The sequence below is a fragment of the Nicrophorus vespilloides genome, unplaced genomic scaffold (genome assembly GCF_001412225.1).
Source record: "Nicrophorus vespilloides isolate i.1.1-1 unplaced genomic scaffold, Nicve_v1.0, whole genome shotgun sequence".
Taxonomy (NCBI): domain Eukaryota; kingdom Metazoa; phylum Arthropoda; class Insecta; order Coleoptera; family Silphidae; genus Nicrophorus; species Nicrophorus vespilloides.
In genome coordinates this window covers 191,055-207,451 of record NW_017099976.1, presented here as the reverse complement: position 1 = coordinate 207,451, position 16,397 = coordinate 191,055, and the positions used below count along the sequence as shown (strand labels likewise).

General features: G+C 31.5%; 1 protein-coding gene across 1 annotated transcript in view; it reads left to right on the top strand.

The window, feature by feature from the left end:
* Positions 1-10,235: 10,235 nt before the first annotated feature.
* LOC108566461 (protein sickie-like) overlaps positions 10,236-16,397 on the top strand; it is a 59,323-nt gene continuing 53,161 nt past the window's right edge. The window contains exon 1 of the mRNA XM_017926349.1: positions 10,236-10,332. Coding sequence (XP_017781838.1) covers positions 10,319-10,332 — 14 coding nt within the window. The 5' untranslated portion in view covers positions 10,236-10,318. The remainder of the gene's footprint in view (positions 10,333-16,397) is intronic.

The following is a 16,397-nucleotide window of genomic DNA, read 5'->3' as shown; positions in this document are numbered from 1 at the left end:
TTGTTTTCGTAATAAGTATATATACTTAAACAAAAAACTGTTCTTCGTTCGAATGAACGTACATTGCTATTTCTTACCTTAAGATTTATACCCATACAAACAATTTTTTTTCATTCTTACGTACGTACGAAATATTCATACATTATTACAATTTAATTACGGTGGCAATCGCAAGCCCGACAACCGAAATACTGTCAGTCAAAATCCCGACGTTCGATCTTAAACTATTACACTATTGTCGATTTTCTTTTATAGATAGAAAATGTACGTTCGAATGAATATTGTGTACGTTCGTGCGGATGAATACTTTTTTCAATAGAAATAGAATAGAATTGAATAAAAAAACTGCTAAGCAAACCATTTATATTTAAATTAAATTGTTGATAAGAACAATAAATTCCATAAGGAATTGGGTTCTGCAGAAGTTGCGTAACCCGAAAGTTATCCGGGCCGATGAGCAATAATTGGAGTGATTTAAAGGTGGCAAGATTTATGGATCCGGATGGGCGCAGCACCAGAAGCGTTTATTTTTAAATCCGTTTGTGTGTGTATCCACGATCCACGGTTCCGGCGCCTCGCGCGCAACTTTCCATCGGGAGCGAAGAAACACCACGACACAAAAAAAAACTGACGAAGAAAAAAGGTAAAGAAAAACCAGGACCGAAACGAAGACGGGGGGAAAAAAATATACAGCACTCCGAAGAAATTGCTTCCTAATAAGGAAGGCCAGACTGGATGCGCTTCTTGCCCTCTTTTGTCTCACCATCTGATCCCTACCATATTAAGATTACACAAGACAATAATAAGTAATAAATTCATTTCGTCTTGTTGGCGCGGTCCGATTTATATGAAGAAGAAATAAATAATTGAACGTTCCCACGCTCGGGAAATTAAAAATTTATTTTATTTTTTTTGTTTGTTGCAAAATGAAACTGGGGAAAGCAAAAAAAGTTGCAAAAAGCAGAAACGTATATGGCAAAGTTGGAAATACCGCATCGAGAGGCTTGTGTCATTTCGCTTGTAGGCGATGTCTTCCTGTTAAATTAATGCTTAGAATCCGCCCTCGAGTGCGCAGCATTTGCATGCAAATTAGCACAAGCCTCCACAACTTCTCTCCTTCGCCAACAAACAAAAAAAATACGAAACGTAGGAGAATAATATTAAACAAAATTGCTCATCTCTATTAACTTGCTCATCTCTTATTATGGCTCATTAACTGATGCATGACTGACTATTTTTGTTACATGTAACGTCAACGTTCCTTCACATTCTGGCATCGTTACGTCAATAAGTACCAACTTAAAGTATACCCTTTCATCAATGTATCATAAATTAACAGTGTTATGTCAAAATATTATATAAGTAATTTTACTTCTTTGACACTTTTCAAGCAACATACACTTGCTATTTAAGGCTTAAATGAGTCAGGAGTAACGTCAAGTTTATATAAAGTCTACTTGTCATGTAAAATACATGTACTTAGATAATTGTGTGATGTGTACCATTAATGAAGTCACGGAAATTGAGTTAAAGTGAATTTTAGAAAGGCTTTTAGAAAGGTTGGTAATCACTGTTATAGACAGTAGAAAATAAATCGATTGTCGTCAATAAGTAACAAAAAACAAAAGTAAGCAGACTTTTAGCAAACGATTGATCCAATATTGGTAATATTCGTTACCACGATGCCATTAAGCGTCCGGCGTCCGGAATGAATCATGCAGCTCTCTTTCTTCGTGTTACAACTATATGCATTGCACTAAAAACACCATATAAGCAAGCGGCAAGTTATAAAGTGCAAAGCCTAAATCACCATTAAGGCACGTACTTTATGAGAGTTTATGTGTTTACGCAACGTCGAGCGTACTCGTGCAGCAGTCTCTTTTATATGCCAAAAACCATAACAGACGGTTATCATTTTCTTTGCAAACTTATGATTAATTCCGACGCTGAAAGCGGAAATGTGAGTGCAAACACATAGAGTACATGGAAATCAATCTTTATCGAGTTACGATAAATAAAAATGTGTTATGCCTTTATATGCTTAATTACAATGTTTGCTTAATAAAGATATTGGAAACTGGAAATTTATATTTACATAAATTAATAAGACTAGTAAAGAAATAAAATCTACATTAATAACTAAATACATCTAGCCAAATGGCCATAGACATTGATTTTTCTGTCTATATAATTTTTTAGTTATGATCATCTTTGACATCAATTTACGTTTCTCCAAGTTTTAAAATAAGAAAAATTATTTCTTATATTTAAAATATTTTTTTGAATTAATAACTAACAAGTTTTCTCCACAAACCTACTTGTTTCATGTAATGTCAATTATAGAATTAATCATTATAGCTATTTCTATTTCATGATACGTATTCAAATTATAGATATTTCTGTTACATATATAACCAGTTGCGCATTTCAATTAATAAAGTATATTTTTAGTAACTTTAGAATTACGGAATTTCTTTGTAGTCACTTTATAGTGACTATTTAGTATATTATTGCAAAAAATAACATAAAAAAAGGAAATGGAAGAATTTATCAGGTATATTTCAAATTTTATAAAATATAATGAAATTTTTGATAAAAATTGCAATTTGTATTCTCGTATAATTGAGATTTGCAATAATAGAAAATAATTAATTATTTTGGTCACACTTTTTAATTGTAATAATTTCAAACAATGAATTATGAAATATGTATTATACGCAATAATTAGAAAAAATATTGTTTTGCGACAGTTTCTACAGAACAATAGAGATTAGTCGAAACCATCCTGATAAGAAAGTTTAAATGTGAGGTTTGGTGATAAAGAAAATCTCAGAATTTCAAAGTAAATTTCGAAGAACGAATTTGCAAACAATATAAATAAATAGAAGATGAATCAAATTTTGTCTATTTTTTTTTTATTGCATCAATTATACAAGTACATAAATATTTATAGGCAATAGTTTTTCTTAATTAAAACTCATTATAGCTATATGTAATTTACTTTCCTCCTGAAATTTCATTACTATACATTTTGAAGAAAATTGTACTTTGCTAAGTATGTTCTTTTAGACCAGTGTTTCCCAATATGGGTCTCAACCCTCACAAAGGGGCAATTCCAAAATGGACAAAGGAGGCATAAGAATTTTAGAATGGCTTTAATGGGGCATGGCACAAAAAATGTTGAGGTACACTGAAAAATGTTGATTTGAAAATGGAATAACTTTTAGTTAATTCATAATTTATACAATAATTTTACTTGTATGCTACTGAAAAAACTGCCTCCAGCTCTATAACTTCAAATAATATTTAGCTATAGAATTCCAAAAGTTTGAATAGGTCATAGGTGCTCTAGTGTTCAAAATTGCAACAACTTGTTAGTTATTTCATAATTTATACAATTACTTGCACGGTTCTGCAAAAACTCTCTAAAGCTCTATAACTTCAAATACTATTTCAGTATCGAATTTCAAAAGTTAAACAACGAATACAGATGATTGTAAATAAATAGGTCATGGGTGCTCTAGTCTAGATTTTGGGGGACCACGAAAAATAGTTGAATTAGAATTTACTTACCCGGTCATAGTCTTTAAAGTTTCAAAATTGCAACAACTTATTAGTTACTTCATATTCTATAGAATTACTTCCATGATTCTGCAAAAATTCTCTCAAACTGTCTTCAAATACTATTTCGGTATAGAATTTCAAAAGTTAAGCAAAGTTTATAGATGGTTGTACATCGATAAATCATAGGTTTTCTAAGCATTTAAATTAAAAAATACATATTTTGTTGTTAGAAATTCGTCATCGCGATCTACTTAACTGGTGTCTAGGACCCACTACAACCTTAATGCATCCCTGTCTCTAGTAGAATGAATATGTTACATTTGTAACAAGCCTAAATACTGAGGATATGCACAGGTTAAAAGACCTAGTGTTCTAATAACTGCATGTACTAATTGAATTAATATAAACATAAAAATAATGCAAATCTGGTCATGTCCGTGATGACCTTTTCGGGTGGCCGTTACTCGTGCATTTTTCGCTTCGTGTTGTATTGTTGTCGAGGCCGACGATGCACTTAATTGTCGGTTTACCCGTTTTGTGATTTCATTAATTATCGTTCCTTCCTTTACGGAATTTACTGGGAAATTATGCGTCCTGCAATTACCCTGCCCCCAAAAAAATACGACGATCATCGATAATGTCCACCGATTTACACAAGAACAAAATCCTGTCTACCTCCAACCACATATTATTTATTTTTTCGTATATATTTTTTTTAAATTTCGAACGGTACATTTCGTACGCACGTAAACGCTTTGTTTATCATTATTATTTCGTTATGTTGATAATAATTTATGCCTTTGCCTCCGGTGAAATTTCGTTCTGTTTTTTTATAAATTCGTTTTGCTTCTGTTCACTTTTTTTTGAAATGATTCGATTGATTGGAAGCTGTAACTCCAACGATCACTTAATTGAAGTGTTATTAATTGTGTTTCTCGATTATTTTAATTAATGACTGTTATCGAAGTAACGGTGAGAGTATTTGTTATGTGCGCACGCGGTGAAATAAAAAAAATAAATGTGTCCATTAAATCACGCGTAAAACTTGTTTGCACGAATATGGTTAGTTAGTTCAATTTAATATGCGAAATCTACTCTTTTCTTGCTTGTATTTTTGTTTTATTGGTGGTTGTAATTTCTTTGATGGGTTTACTCGTGGTCACCAAGTTCAGCTCTTAAAACTAATGTAATTACAACGAAAGGAAAACATCCTGTCATTAGGGATTAACACTTAGAAGAAATTCGTTTTTTTATCGTTTCCATGTAGTAATTATTGTAATTAATTTATTTGAGGTACAAAAAATTACAAACGTAACATTTGCAAAATTGAATAAAGGCCCTAATTTCAATAAACAAATATGGATAATTAAATCTTAAATTTAAAATAATTTGATCAAAAACTTTAGATATTAATATAGATCAAAACATATTTTACATATGCTTTTCGTTAACTTTCATATAATTATTATTTTCGACTTCACTTGTCTTTTAAGTAATAGAAAATAAGTGTATACACTTATATATTTATGTTACTTGTAACATTTCCTTCATTTATGTTCAAGTTCTTGAGTTTTTTTTCTTTCTGTTTTGAAATATTCATGCTTTCATATTTATTCATTAATTTTATGTTTTCAGTCATTATGTTTTATTATATATTGATTTTTGAGATAAATTTATCTACAGAATAAACAAAACAAAATAAACAAAACAATATTAAGTAATTTAAAACTATAATTAAATTAAGAAAATACCCGTGTTTTCAAATATAGGAAAACATGTTTTGTGTTGAAATCCAATATAATTATTAAAATTTGAACTAGTATAGATATTTTTAGTAATTCAAATTTTGTTCTATTTATTTTTTTGCTTTATGTTCAATTATCTTCAACTAACACAAAGGGTTATTGACCATAGGTATTTCTGTCCGGGGAATATATTGTAGAAAAAAACATGGGAAAAAAATAAACCAAAATTATAACGGAATCCTTCAAATTGATAAAATGTGTTCACAAAGAGTAACCTCAATGACCTCAATGCACTCATACAGTAGCTCGTTGGTAGGATTATGTATTGGATTGTCCGGGTGTCTAAGCTTGGTGATTGTTCTGATGGCCACTCTTTTTCAAATAATTAATAGCATTTTATTCTATACGTAACACTTTTTTAAATTTGCTTTCTTACTTTTTACTTTTCGTTCATTTCAAAACATTTTTTTTTACAAAAGTAAATTAATTTAGGTCAATGTATAATAACAATTATGAACAAAACAGCTTAACAGATTTTCTAATATGATCTATATAAAAACAAACAAAATTTGAGTGGAACCTCTTTTGTGCGGTCCTTTTTTTATGCGGTAAATGAATTTCAACCAATTTCTATGGCGTTGGCACCATTGTAATGTTTTCTATCAGTGTACATATGTACAGCCTGCTCAAACGATTCTGTTAGTCGATTTTCAACCAATTCATCACAAGAAGATGCGCGTTTAGGAGTAACACGAATAGCTATGAATTATGTATGTGCATTTTGAACATTTCTCCATATGTACAATGAGAAATTAAATGCACTTTCTCGTGTATTTCGTAAATCGTAAATGCGATTTTTTTTTATCCCTATCCACCGCATAAAAAAGTTTCTGTAATACAAAGTTATTTGTTATATGTATGAATTTATAAAAATTTCGAATATTTTTTTTGTGCGATTTATTTTATACGGTCCCTCTCTACCGCACAAAAATAGGTTTTACTATATAAAGAAAAAGTCGATTTTATAAAATACTTAACAACAAAAGAAAATGTCCATTAGATTTATTGTTAAATTGAATATTAAATTCATGATGATTTTCTTATATGGTATAATAAATAAAGTTATAAACATTGTTTGAGATGACAATAATATTTACTGGATTTTCTATTCATATTATAACAAATATATTTATAAATAAAACAATATAAAAGAAACAATTATATTCTTAATTAATTAAAATTATTGTCTTTCTTCTTGGAGTTGTGATAATGATACAAAGAATTATCGCTCCTTCGACCGTCGAATGCATTTCATCAGGTTCCAATTTATGCACTCGAGCAGTCGTCCAAACATTTTTTTCCCTTCCTCTTCGACATCAGAGTGTGTATTCCGGGGTAGGCAATTAACAGATTGCTCGGTTGAAGTGCATGAGACCAATTAATGGAAGCAATTAAGGCGCACATTGCGCGCATCAATTGATTAATTTGCATCCTTCTGGCTCCCTGGCAAATTGACGTACGCGCCAATTAATCTGACAGCCGTCAAATTCAATAGAGTTTCGTCCGCATAGTGGCCGGAGAACGAGAGTCCTTTGAGGACGAAAGAAAACGGAAGAAAGAAATCGAAGTAAATCCCGAGTGAGAAATGGGCTACTCCTTCATACTGCCGAGCTTCGGAGTGCTGGAGGCGCTTCCTGATTACATGCGCTTCGCGCTCGCCTTCCTCCTTATAGCGAGTCTCCTCCTGAGGACCAACTGCTTCAGAAAGAGCCGCCAGGACGAACTCCTACGCCGCAGCATGCAGTGCGCCTACGGCGACAAGGATGAAGGGCAATGATCCAATGCAAAAAGAAGAAGGAGAGTCGAGTCCCGTTGTTGTTTGTTTGTTGTTGTAATCGATTGTGGTGTCACGGAACGAAATAAATTTGTTGTTGATTGAAATTGCGTGTGTCTTTGTGGTTGGGACACGCGATGGTCGTTCCTTTGGCATTGTTTCCAGAGAGTGGTGCTTCCTTTCTTGAGGCCTCTAGAACGGTTATACGTGCGTACCTCATGCTAATTAAGGCCTTTCGGGCGATGCCGCACGTATTCGCAACGATCCGCGTATGGTCCTCGACGAGTAATTAAAATCGGTAAAATTGAAGTCGTAACGAGAGGTGAGATGGACATGACCGTCGTGGTTCGAGGTCTTCATGATACTCTTGTCAGCGGAGTATCGATTCCGGTGTGGATTACCGCAATTGCGGTTTCGCTGTCGGCTACCAAAAGCGCGCATTGCAACATTTGCAAGGAATCTAACCTCTGACCCGGCAGACGGACGGGAATTCTCCGCAATTGTTAATGTTCTTAATGCATTCGACGCATTCCAACTAAATACCATCGATGTTAATTCGTTTGATCTGAGTATAGTTTTGTAAAAAACCAAAAATGACATAAGGCTTACTAGAACACATGTTTTATACAAAATACACAACCCACGATCATGTCTTCCCATCTTACTTTAAAATAATACTGAAAACTTGTAACTTAGTCTATAATACCAACAAATATATACACAATGTGTAAACATGGATAAACTAATGACTTTCATTATGGTCACCAAAGCCAGCTCAAAAAATTGAAAATCAAATATAATCTAGTCTTAATATAGTCTTATAATTTAACATATTTGTTTGAAGTTGTACTGCAACCTAATTATTTGTAAAATAAAATTTAATGAAAAACTGCAAAGAACAGCTGTTATTTTGAGCCTCATAGGTTGACACACGCACAAATACAATCAACATTGCAGGAAATACAATGAAAGTACTGGTCTTGTGTGATTTATGAATAATTTCAGAGGTTTTAGTAGGTAACAATCCCACAGTATGAGGACTTCACCCGTCCCTATGCAAAGTTTTACAAAAAAAAAAGTTTGTATCATAGGGTTATGTTTTAGCAACAACTTTTTGTGTAATGACACTTTTAACGTTGGTACCATTTCTCATATGTCCCAAGAAAAAAACAACAAATTGAATATCCTTTAGCATCATACAATAAACTCTAATAAATATATTTGTAATTCGAATAATTGATTAATCTTCGAACAAACTAAATTATTAACATGTTTGCAACAGATTAAAAGTTCTCTCTGTACGCGAGTCGAACAAATTAACAACCTTTCCGCAAACTAAATAGTGTAGAATCATTGACCGGACTGCCGCTGATTATACAAAGAAGATATTAGTAGCTTTGCTGTTTGCGTTTCGAATAGTTCTGATTGTATAAATCAAAGGCCTTTCGTTACAATGCATCATGATTTAATGCATTACGTGAGTATTGGTTATTTTACATAACGTAACACACGTATGTACATAATTTAGTTTAACGTTGATTCATTTGTTCGAACCTATTCATTTATATTCGCATTAGACTCATTGCATTTTCATATTGTTCCCATTATGAATTAATAATTACTACTTTACTTTGTAGTTACCGAAATTTTATTTTGAATATTTATATTATAACTTATATAACGTTAGATGCAAACTTACATTTTTTTAATAATAATTTGAAACAATGCAAATAATATAAATATTTAATATATTTTTTTTTTTATCTACTTTTGCACATTTCATGTTGCAATATATTTATAGAGAAAATATTAATTATAGTCAAGGAATTTGAAAATATATTTACAGTTATACCGAATAATTGGAGCACTTGTTAATTATCACTTAGTAGTAATAACAAGATTTACTTATTACTTTTTAATTAATACATCTATAAACTTTCCTTTTTCTTCACTTCAGAATTCAACAAAGTGCTTCGTTTAAACAAAACAAAAATAAAATAATATAGGTCATGTTTCATGTCAAGTTTTACTTCTTTTATTTTTTATTCAACAAATTACTATAACTATAATAAAACAACAACTTTTGGTCAATATTTGACTTGATTCATCAACATAGTTCTTCTTCAAGAGTGATACATTCATTTCAACGCTTCTCAAACATTTCGATAGCTTTCTTGTAGAACGATTTATCTTTGCCCTCAAAATACGTTTCAGTTTCGGCAATCACTTCTTCATTGGAGCAAAATCTCTTTACCTTGAACATTTTTTTTAGATCTGCAAATATGTAGTAGTTGCTGGGAGCCAGATCTGTAGAATAGAGTGGATGGGGAAGCAATTCAAAGTGCAATTCGTACATTTTTGCCATCGTTTTGATCGACTTGTGACACGGAACAAATGTTCGTGCAAAATGGTGAATACACTGCCTTCTGATATCTTTAGGGAGTTAGCTTTCCCATCAAAACACGAAATTCAGATTCATTGGTTTGAAAATTACAAAAGTAGCGTCACTAAAACCACTGTAACTTATGAACTAAACGTCAGATTACCATGCAATTTTGACAGGAGTCGTCTGAAGGTTGGTACTTCCTAAAACTCAAATATGAATTTGTCAATACACGCACCATCTATATGTCATCCTACGAACTTATTAAGCATAATGTCAAAGAAATAATAATACAATTTGCTTCCAGGTAAACTAGTTAAGATATTTGGTAATTCTGTCCGAAAAGTTGAGTGCAGCTCCCACTGAAAATTTAAATCCGTATTTAATATACAAAAAATATGAAATAAGTAAAATATAATTATTTTTGTATTGTTTCAATGGAGATTTTCATGTGTGTCTTTAACTGACTCAATTGTTAATAATATTTGATACAAGTTACTTTATTTTGTTTTATTAATAAGTTGACAATATATTATGTTATATAATTGTAGTACAAGTGGATATAAGTATTAAAAACATGTATTTTTGTTTCATTTTCAGTTGGATAATATCAACTTGTGCCTTGGCGTGCTGCAAGCTCAGCATGTCTCCGGCGTCGAAAGCGTGTCCGGACAGGACCTCCGGGATGGACGGCTGAAAGCCATCCTCGCCTTATTCTTCGCCCTATCCAGACATAAACAAGCGACGAAGCAAAGGGCCCAACAGCAACAAAACAACCAGCAGCAATCAGAGATGACTCCCAACAGGTATGCAACCAGACTATCCCGAGTTCAAACGCCGCGCCACCCCTAATCATTTCCATCGGGGAATCCCCCGGGGGCAGATAAATATTTTTGGAACAGCTTTCCGCGTCGCAAATTTATCGCCTGCCGCCTCCCCCTCACATACACCCGAAAAGTGACTGCTTTTATTACGTTCCGCACTCTCGCATGATTCGAAACACGTCGCGAATTTCTGAATTATGCTCTCCCCCACTACATTTTCCGCCTGCGACTTTTCGCACCGCGCATATTAATTCCAATTATGAAAATACAATGTTATGTACGACTGTTTGCGAAACAAAAATCCATATTTTCGAAGCGCTCGGGAATTGAAAAATACGACAACAACTTTTGTTTTTAAACCAAACACAAATTCACTGATCTAACTTTTTGTGTAGAATTATTATTTCCATTTTGTATAAGTAATAAACTTTTTCTTGTTCATGGTGCATTCACACTATTTACAATTTGAGTCATAAAACTGTCAGCTGTACCAAATTTCACTGTCATCGGATAACCAATAATAGTTGGTACATCTGACAAATATGTATGTCTCCCATAGTGTGGATACAACATAATATTTACAAATTAATTATAATCTGTTTAAATTTATTCAGAAATAATACAGTTTCATTTATCCATATAGTTCAGATATTAGAGCCATCAGCTTACTTTAAATCGCAACATTTATTAGTGGACAAAGTAAAAAATGTTGCGTCAACAGTACTTTTTTGTTATGTGATAAATATATGATTTCCAACTACTTTATAAGTTTGTATTGTATGATATATACACTAGTATACAATTTCATTATCTGCAAAATAACTACTTTATTGTTGGTACAACTGATAAATTTCCCATTTTTGTCATATTTCGTTTATGACGTACATGGTGACAGTAATGTCAAACATGAAGTAATTATTGACCAAGACAAAAATTACAAAACAATTACTATTATGAATTATATCATTTCATGGCTTATTGAATTCTTGTTAAAACTGTTTAGTACTTCAATATTATTTTCTTAACCTCTAAGCTTTATTTACTTTCCTTTCGACATTGGTGACCATGAATATGCGCTTCGTATTTCCTTGTATACGTCTTTACAACATTAACTCAATAGTAAAACGACAGTAGACTTTTAGAATAGGTAATCTTACTGTTATTATAGAATTTTCTTGTATTGGTATTATTTCCAAGAAGTTTTCCATACTTTAGCATCACATTATTTTGAATATTATACTTATTATTGAGTTTTCCTTGATTATTTATTTCTGACTATACTGAATGATACAAATTTTTCAATTAAATATTTAAACTGTAATAGTGATTTTAATACTGAAATAAATATGATTTTCTTAAGAAAAGTGCGATTTATAATGAATCATACACATTTTGAGATTTGTCACAATCTCAAAACGCGAAATGTTACCAAGACAAATGCGAAGCAGTCTGAAACAAAACGCTATCAAGTTTCATTGTTTTACTCATTAATTCAACTAGCGAATTGAAATGGCCAATTGAACGTTATAAATAGCCGAGCAAGCCAGTCCTGGTCGTTAACAAAGTGCATTAAAAACTACTTTCTTTGTTTTTATCTTGCCACTTTATGATCAAACTAAATTTACTTTAATTCTTGATATCCAGACGATCTCAAAAAGGAAAGGGGTTCTCCTTTCTCGATGAGCAGAAGAAAAGAACCGTTACATTGTATTGCAGCGCATCAATCATTTTCCTTTTTATCCGTGGTTCCTCGTCGCTCACAAAAAAAACAACATCTGTTTTCTTTTGTTTCTTATTGGAAATATTCAAATTAGAATGCAATACTTAATCGGTTCAGTCATAAATCATCAATCGAGTTTGGGGAGCGCTCCAATTTTTTTTATTATTCCTTTTTAGAAAAATGAGTTTTTCATTGATATGAATTACGCCCCCTTTTGCGTTCAATTAGGGAGATATTTCAAGGGTGAAATAACGGACGGGATAGAAAAGACGGGAAATTGCAGATATAAATTTTTCTTTATATTGAGGGAACATCTGGACCCGTGAAATATGGAGCGCATTGATTTAAGAACTCCAAGCGTCCGATTTCTCACGGTCCGGACACCGTTTGCAGTATTTCATCATAGGCAACCAAAGTCGCACGTCGCGTTACATGTACATAACTTAGTACAGATTTGAAAGTCGCACATAACGTTACATAACTTAGTGCAGATACCCCAGTCGCACGTCACGTTACATGCACATATCTTAGTACAGATTCCAAAGTCGCACATAACTTAATACAGATATCAAATTCGCAAGTCACATTACATGTACATAACTTAGTACAGATTCCAAAGTCGCACGTCACGTTACATTTACATAACGTAGTGCAGATTCCAAAGTTGCATGTCACATTACATAACTTAGTACAGATTCCAAAGTTGCATGTCACATTACATAACTTAGTACAGATTCCAAAGTTGCACGTCACATTACATTTACATAACGTAGTGAAAATTCCAAAGTTGCACATAACGTTACATAACTTAGTAGAGATTCCATAGTCGCACGTCACGTTACATGTACATAACTTAGTACAGATTCCAAATTCACACATAACGTTACATATACATAAATTTAAATTAAGTTTTGTTGCTTTTAATTGATTTTTAATCCATCTTTGTAATTAGCAACAAAGCAAAAGTTTTTTATGTTTAATATTTGATAATTAATTTTTATTAGAAACTTATTTGTAATATTTCGAATTCAAACGCGAAGTCTATTGTTTTCTTTAAGGTGTTTAAAAGACAAGGAAATTCATTTCATGTATTGTGATACAATCTAATATTTAAATAAAAAATACGACATAAATTAATACAAAATTTATTAATTAGTTCATATAAGACATAATTGGTGAAGATTGTTAATACTTTCAAATAACAAAATTTAATATAGACATAAAGTAGTAATAAGACAAAATAGAATTTTCGTTTCAGAATATACTCGAAAATACAAATAATCTATAATAAATACGATTTTTTAATCAAATTATCTTTGGTAAAGATAACTAATGTTGATATATGTTTTATATTATATGAATATAGAGGGCGCACTTGTTATCACATACATTTAGAAACGAAAATATAACGATTCTTAATAATTTTAACAAATAACACATTCACAAAAAATCAGTTATTTTTTGCTGGTTAAATATTTTTTGAGAATAGAATCATTCAGTAGTAAATGTTATATTCTTTATTTCTTTTAAGATCATTCAATTTACCTTGAAATGCTTATATGTGTTAAAAAAAAACCGCGGTATTTCCAAATACGCGTTATAAAAGACGCGTTACAACCAGCTTCTACTGCATATAAATATCATGTTAATATTTGGAGGTTTATACCAAATTCATCGTAGTTTTTATATGCACAAATATAGTTTATATTTTGTATATATTGTTATATATTTTGTAAACTACAATAATTCAACTCATATTAAAGAAATGAACATAACTAAATAACACAAGAAATTATAAAGCAAGTGTTATTAAGATTTTTGTTCGTGGTAGCTTTTATCAGCCGTAATACACTAAGCCTGTGTAATTAAGATAATCCTGAAAATCCTGAAGTTTACTTTTATGTAGGCAACACAAGCAACTCCAATTGATGTAATTAACGCGTTGTGCAGCAGGTGGCGCAATGTACGCCGATGCAAAGCTCGGTGATTCAATTTGGAATCGTTTGGAATTCAATTTATGACAACCGCATAGAAAATTATGCCAATTGTACAATAAAAGCACTATAAAGGGGATAAAGCGAGGCCGTTAATATTTATTCAGAATTGGCCTGGGGTGGAGCTGAGTGAATCTGAGCTAATAAATCAGAGATAGGAAATCGAATAGGCTTTAAAGTTCCAAAAGGGCTTAGATGATATTGCGGAAAGTTCCTCCAGGGACATGCGGTTATCACGATCCTCATCATCATTTTCTTCGGTTTCTGAATTAAATTGATGGAAGGCAATAATATCTCCGCTCATCTTTTCCCTAACGCACACATAAAAAAAAAACTTGGAAACCTTTCAAAGCCGGTTTTGCGATATGAACAATACGCTCTTGGAGCTCCCCCTTTCGAAGCTAATTAAAGTGCGAGAGGGTTGCAGCTAACGCACGTTTATCTCAATTATACCCGAAGCCTAATTGTACTTGCAACGTTGGGAATGGGTCTGAGTTTTGGACGAGGCTAGAAGGTTGATTGGTTCTTGTTGAGGGGACGATGAGGACAATGATTGTAACTTTGCACATTCTACGGAATTGGCAACAGTGAATGGTGTTATAACAAAGTTGAACGCAAACTAATTTCATTCTAACGCAGAGTAATGACGGAACTTCCGTCACGAAAGATATACACAATGAAGTTGCAATAAATATTTTGATGGTTTCCAAAAGTTTTAAAATAATTTGAATTGGCTTTGCAAAAGTTTGCGTATTTTGAAATTAGTATATGAATTCGGGCTATAACAGATTGTTTTGTTGTAGAATTCGGTTATAAAAGGTTCTGAAAATACGGTTGTCCGTAACAAATTTAGTACATCTGGCCACCCTAATTCTATTTTTATATACTAACTTTCAGTTTTTATTGACTTATTAGTAATACTCTATATGTTTCTAGTGGGTCTTAGTTTTATATAAAACAATTATTTTTGTTTTGCTTCCTTGGATACAATTACATAATCTCAAGTTTACTGTCAAATTGACAGTTTATAAATGTCAAATGTCAACATTACGTAATGATTACAAAGTAGTTTTTAAAGATACGTGTGGTATACACAACTCATGTTATAATAGTTTTCAAATGTTAAAATAAAAACAAATTGATGTGCTACAAAGGGCTATTGACCATAGGACGTTCTGCCCTTCAAATATTATACTTACCAAATAAGGAAACTTGTTCAAGTGACATAACTCTTATCCTAAATATTTTTTCTTTGTTCACATCTACTTTTTATTTACTAACAGTTTTAACGGCACTTAAAATATATAAAATAATAAATAAACTATCATGTTTTATGTCAATTTAGTAATTGATGGCACCGATTTATTTCCATGCGGGGCATCGGTTATTATGAAATGTATTTTTTTGTGTAATTAAATAAATAAGTGAACCGTTAAAGAAGTAAATTTAACTGTTAAAATATATTTCACTTATATTTTTTTTAGAACAGGTGTTTCGATTTTGTGAATTCAATTCTGTAGACTTACCGCTTTTATAATATTAATATTAGAACATATTAAGCTTAAGTACTTTCATGTTTTTATTAACTGTTTAATTAACTTATTTATGTTGTGTCAGAAAAAAAAGTTGTTATATAATATTCAATTAATTCTCAAGTCTGTAGTCAAAAAATAAGAGGAAAATCTACTAACAAATTCAAAATTCGTAAGTTATAAACTGAACAGTAAAAATTATTAGATTTATTTTTCTATGAAATATCAAACATATCTTTAAACTAAGACAAGCAAATAATGTATTCAATAAGACACAGCTACCCCTCCTACATGACAAACCCAAAATCCTTACCATAACTCTACAATAATCCTTTACATCCGAACCTATTTATATGTTAACCATCTAAAACCTAACAATTTAGATAAATCCCAAACAAAAATCTTGAATTTAAATAGTCCACTCAATCTTTCCTTCAAACGTTTAAACTAACAATTGTCAATTTATCTACCTTTTACTTCATATAGAATTAAAATAAATCTGTAAACTACCATAAAGTAATGAATATAAACGATTTGTTGTTGTTAATGAATATAGTATTATGGTCGATAGTCGAATATAATTGATAGCTTCTAAAACAGATACTACAGTATTCTAAAATAATTGTGTGCGAGATCAAGATAACACAATTTATGAAATTATCACAGAAATTAGTATTTATAATTTGTTTGACATAACAAGAAATCAATGTTTAATTTCATTCATACAGATTTCATAATTAATATAATTTACACTTTTTGATAAACTATTAAATTCCTCCATTCTATATTTATGAATGAATG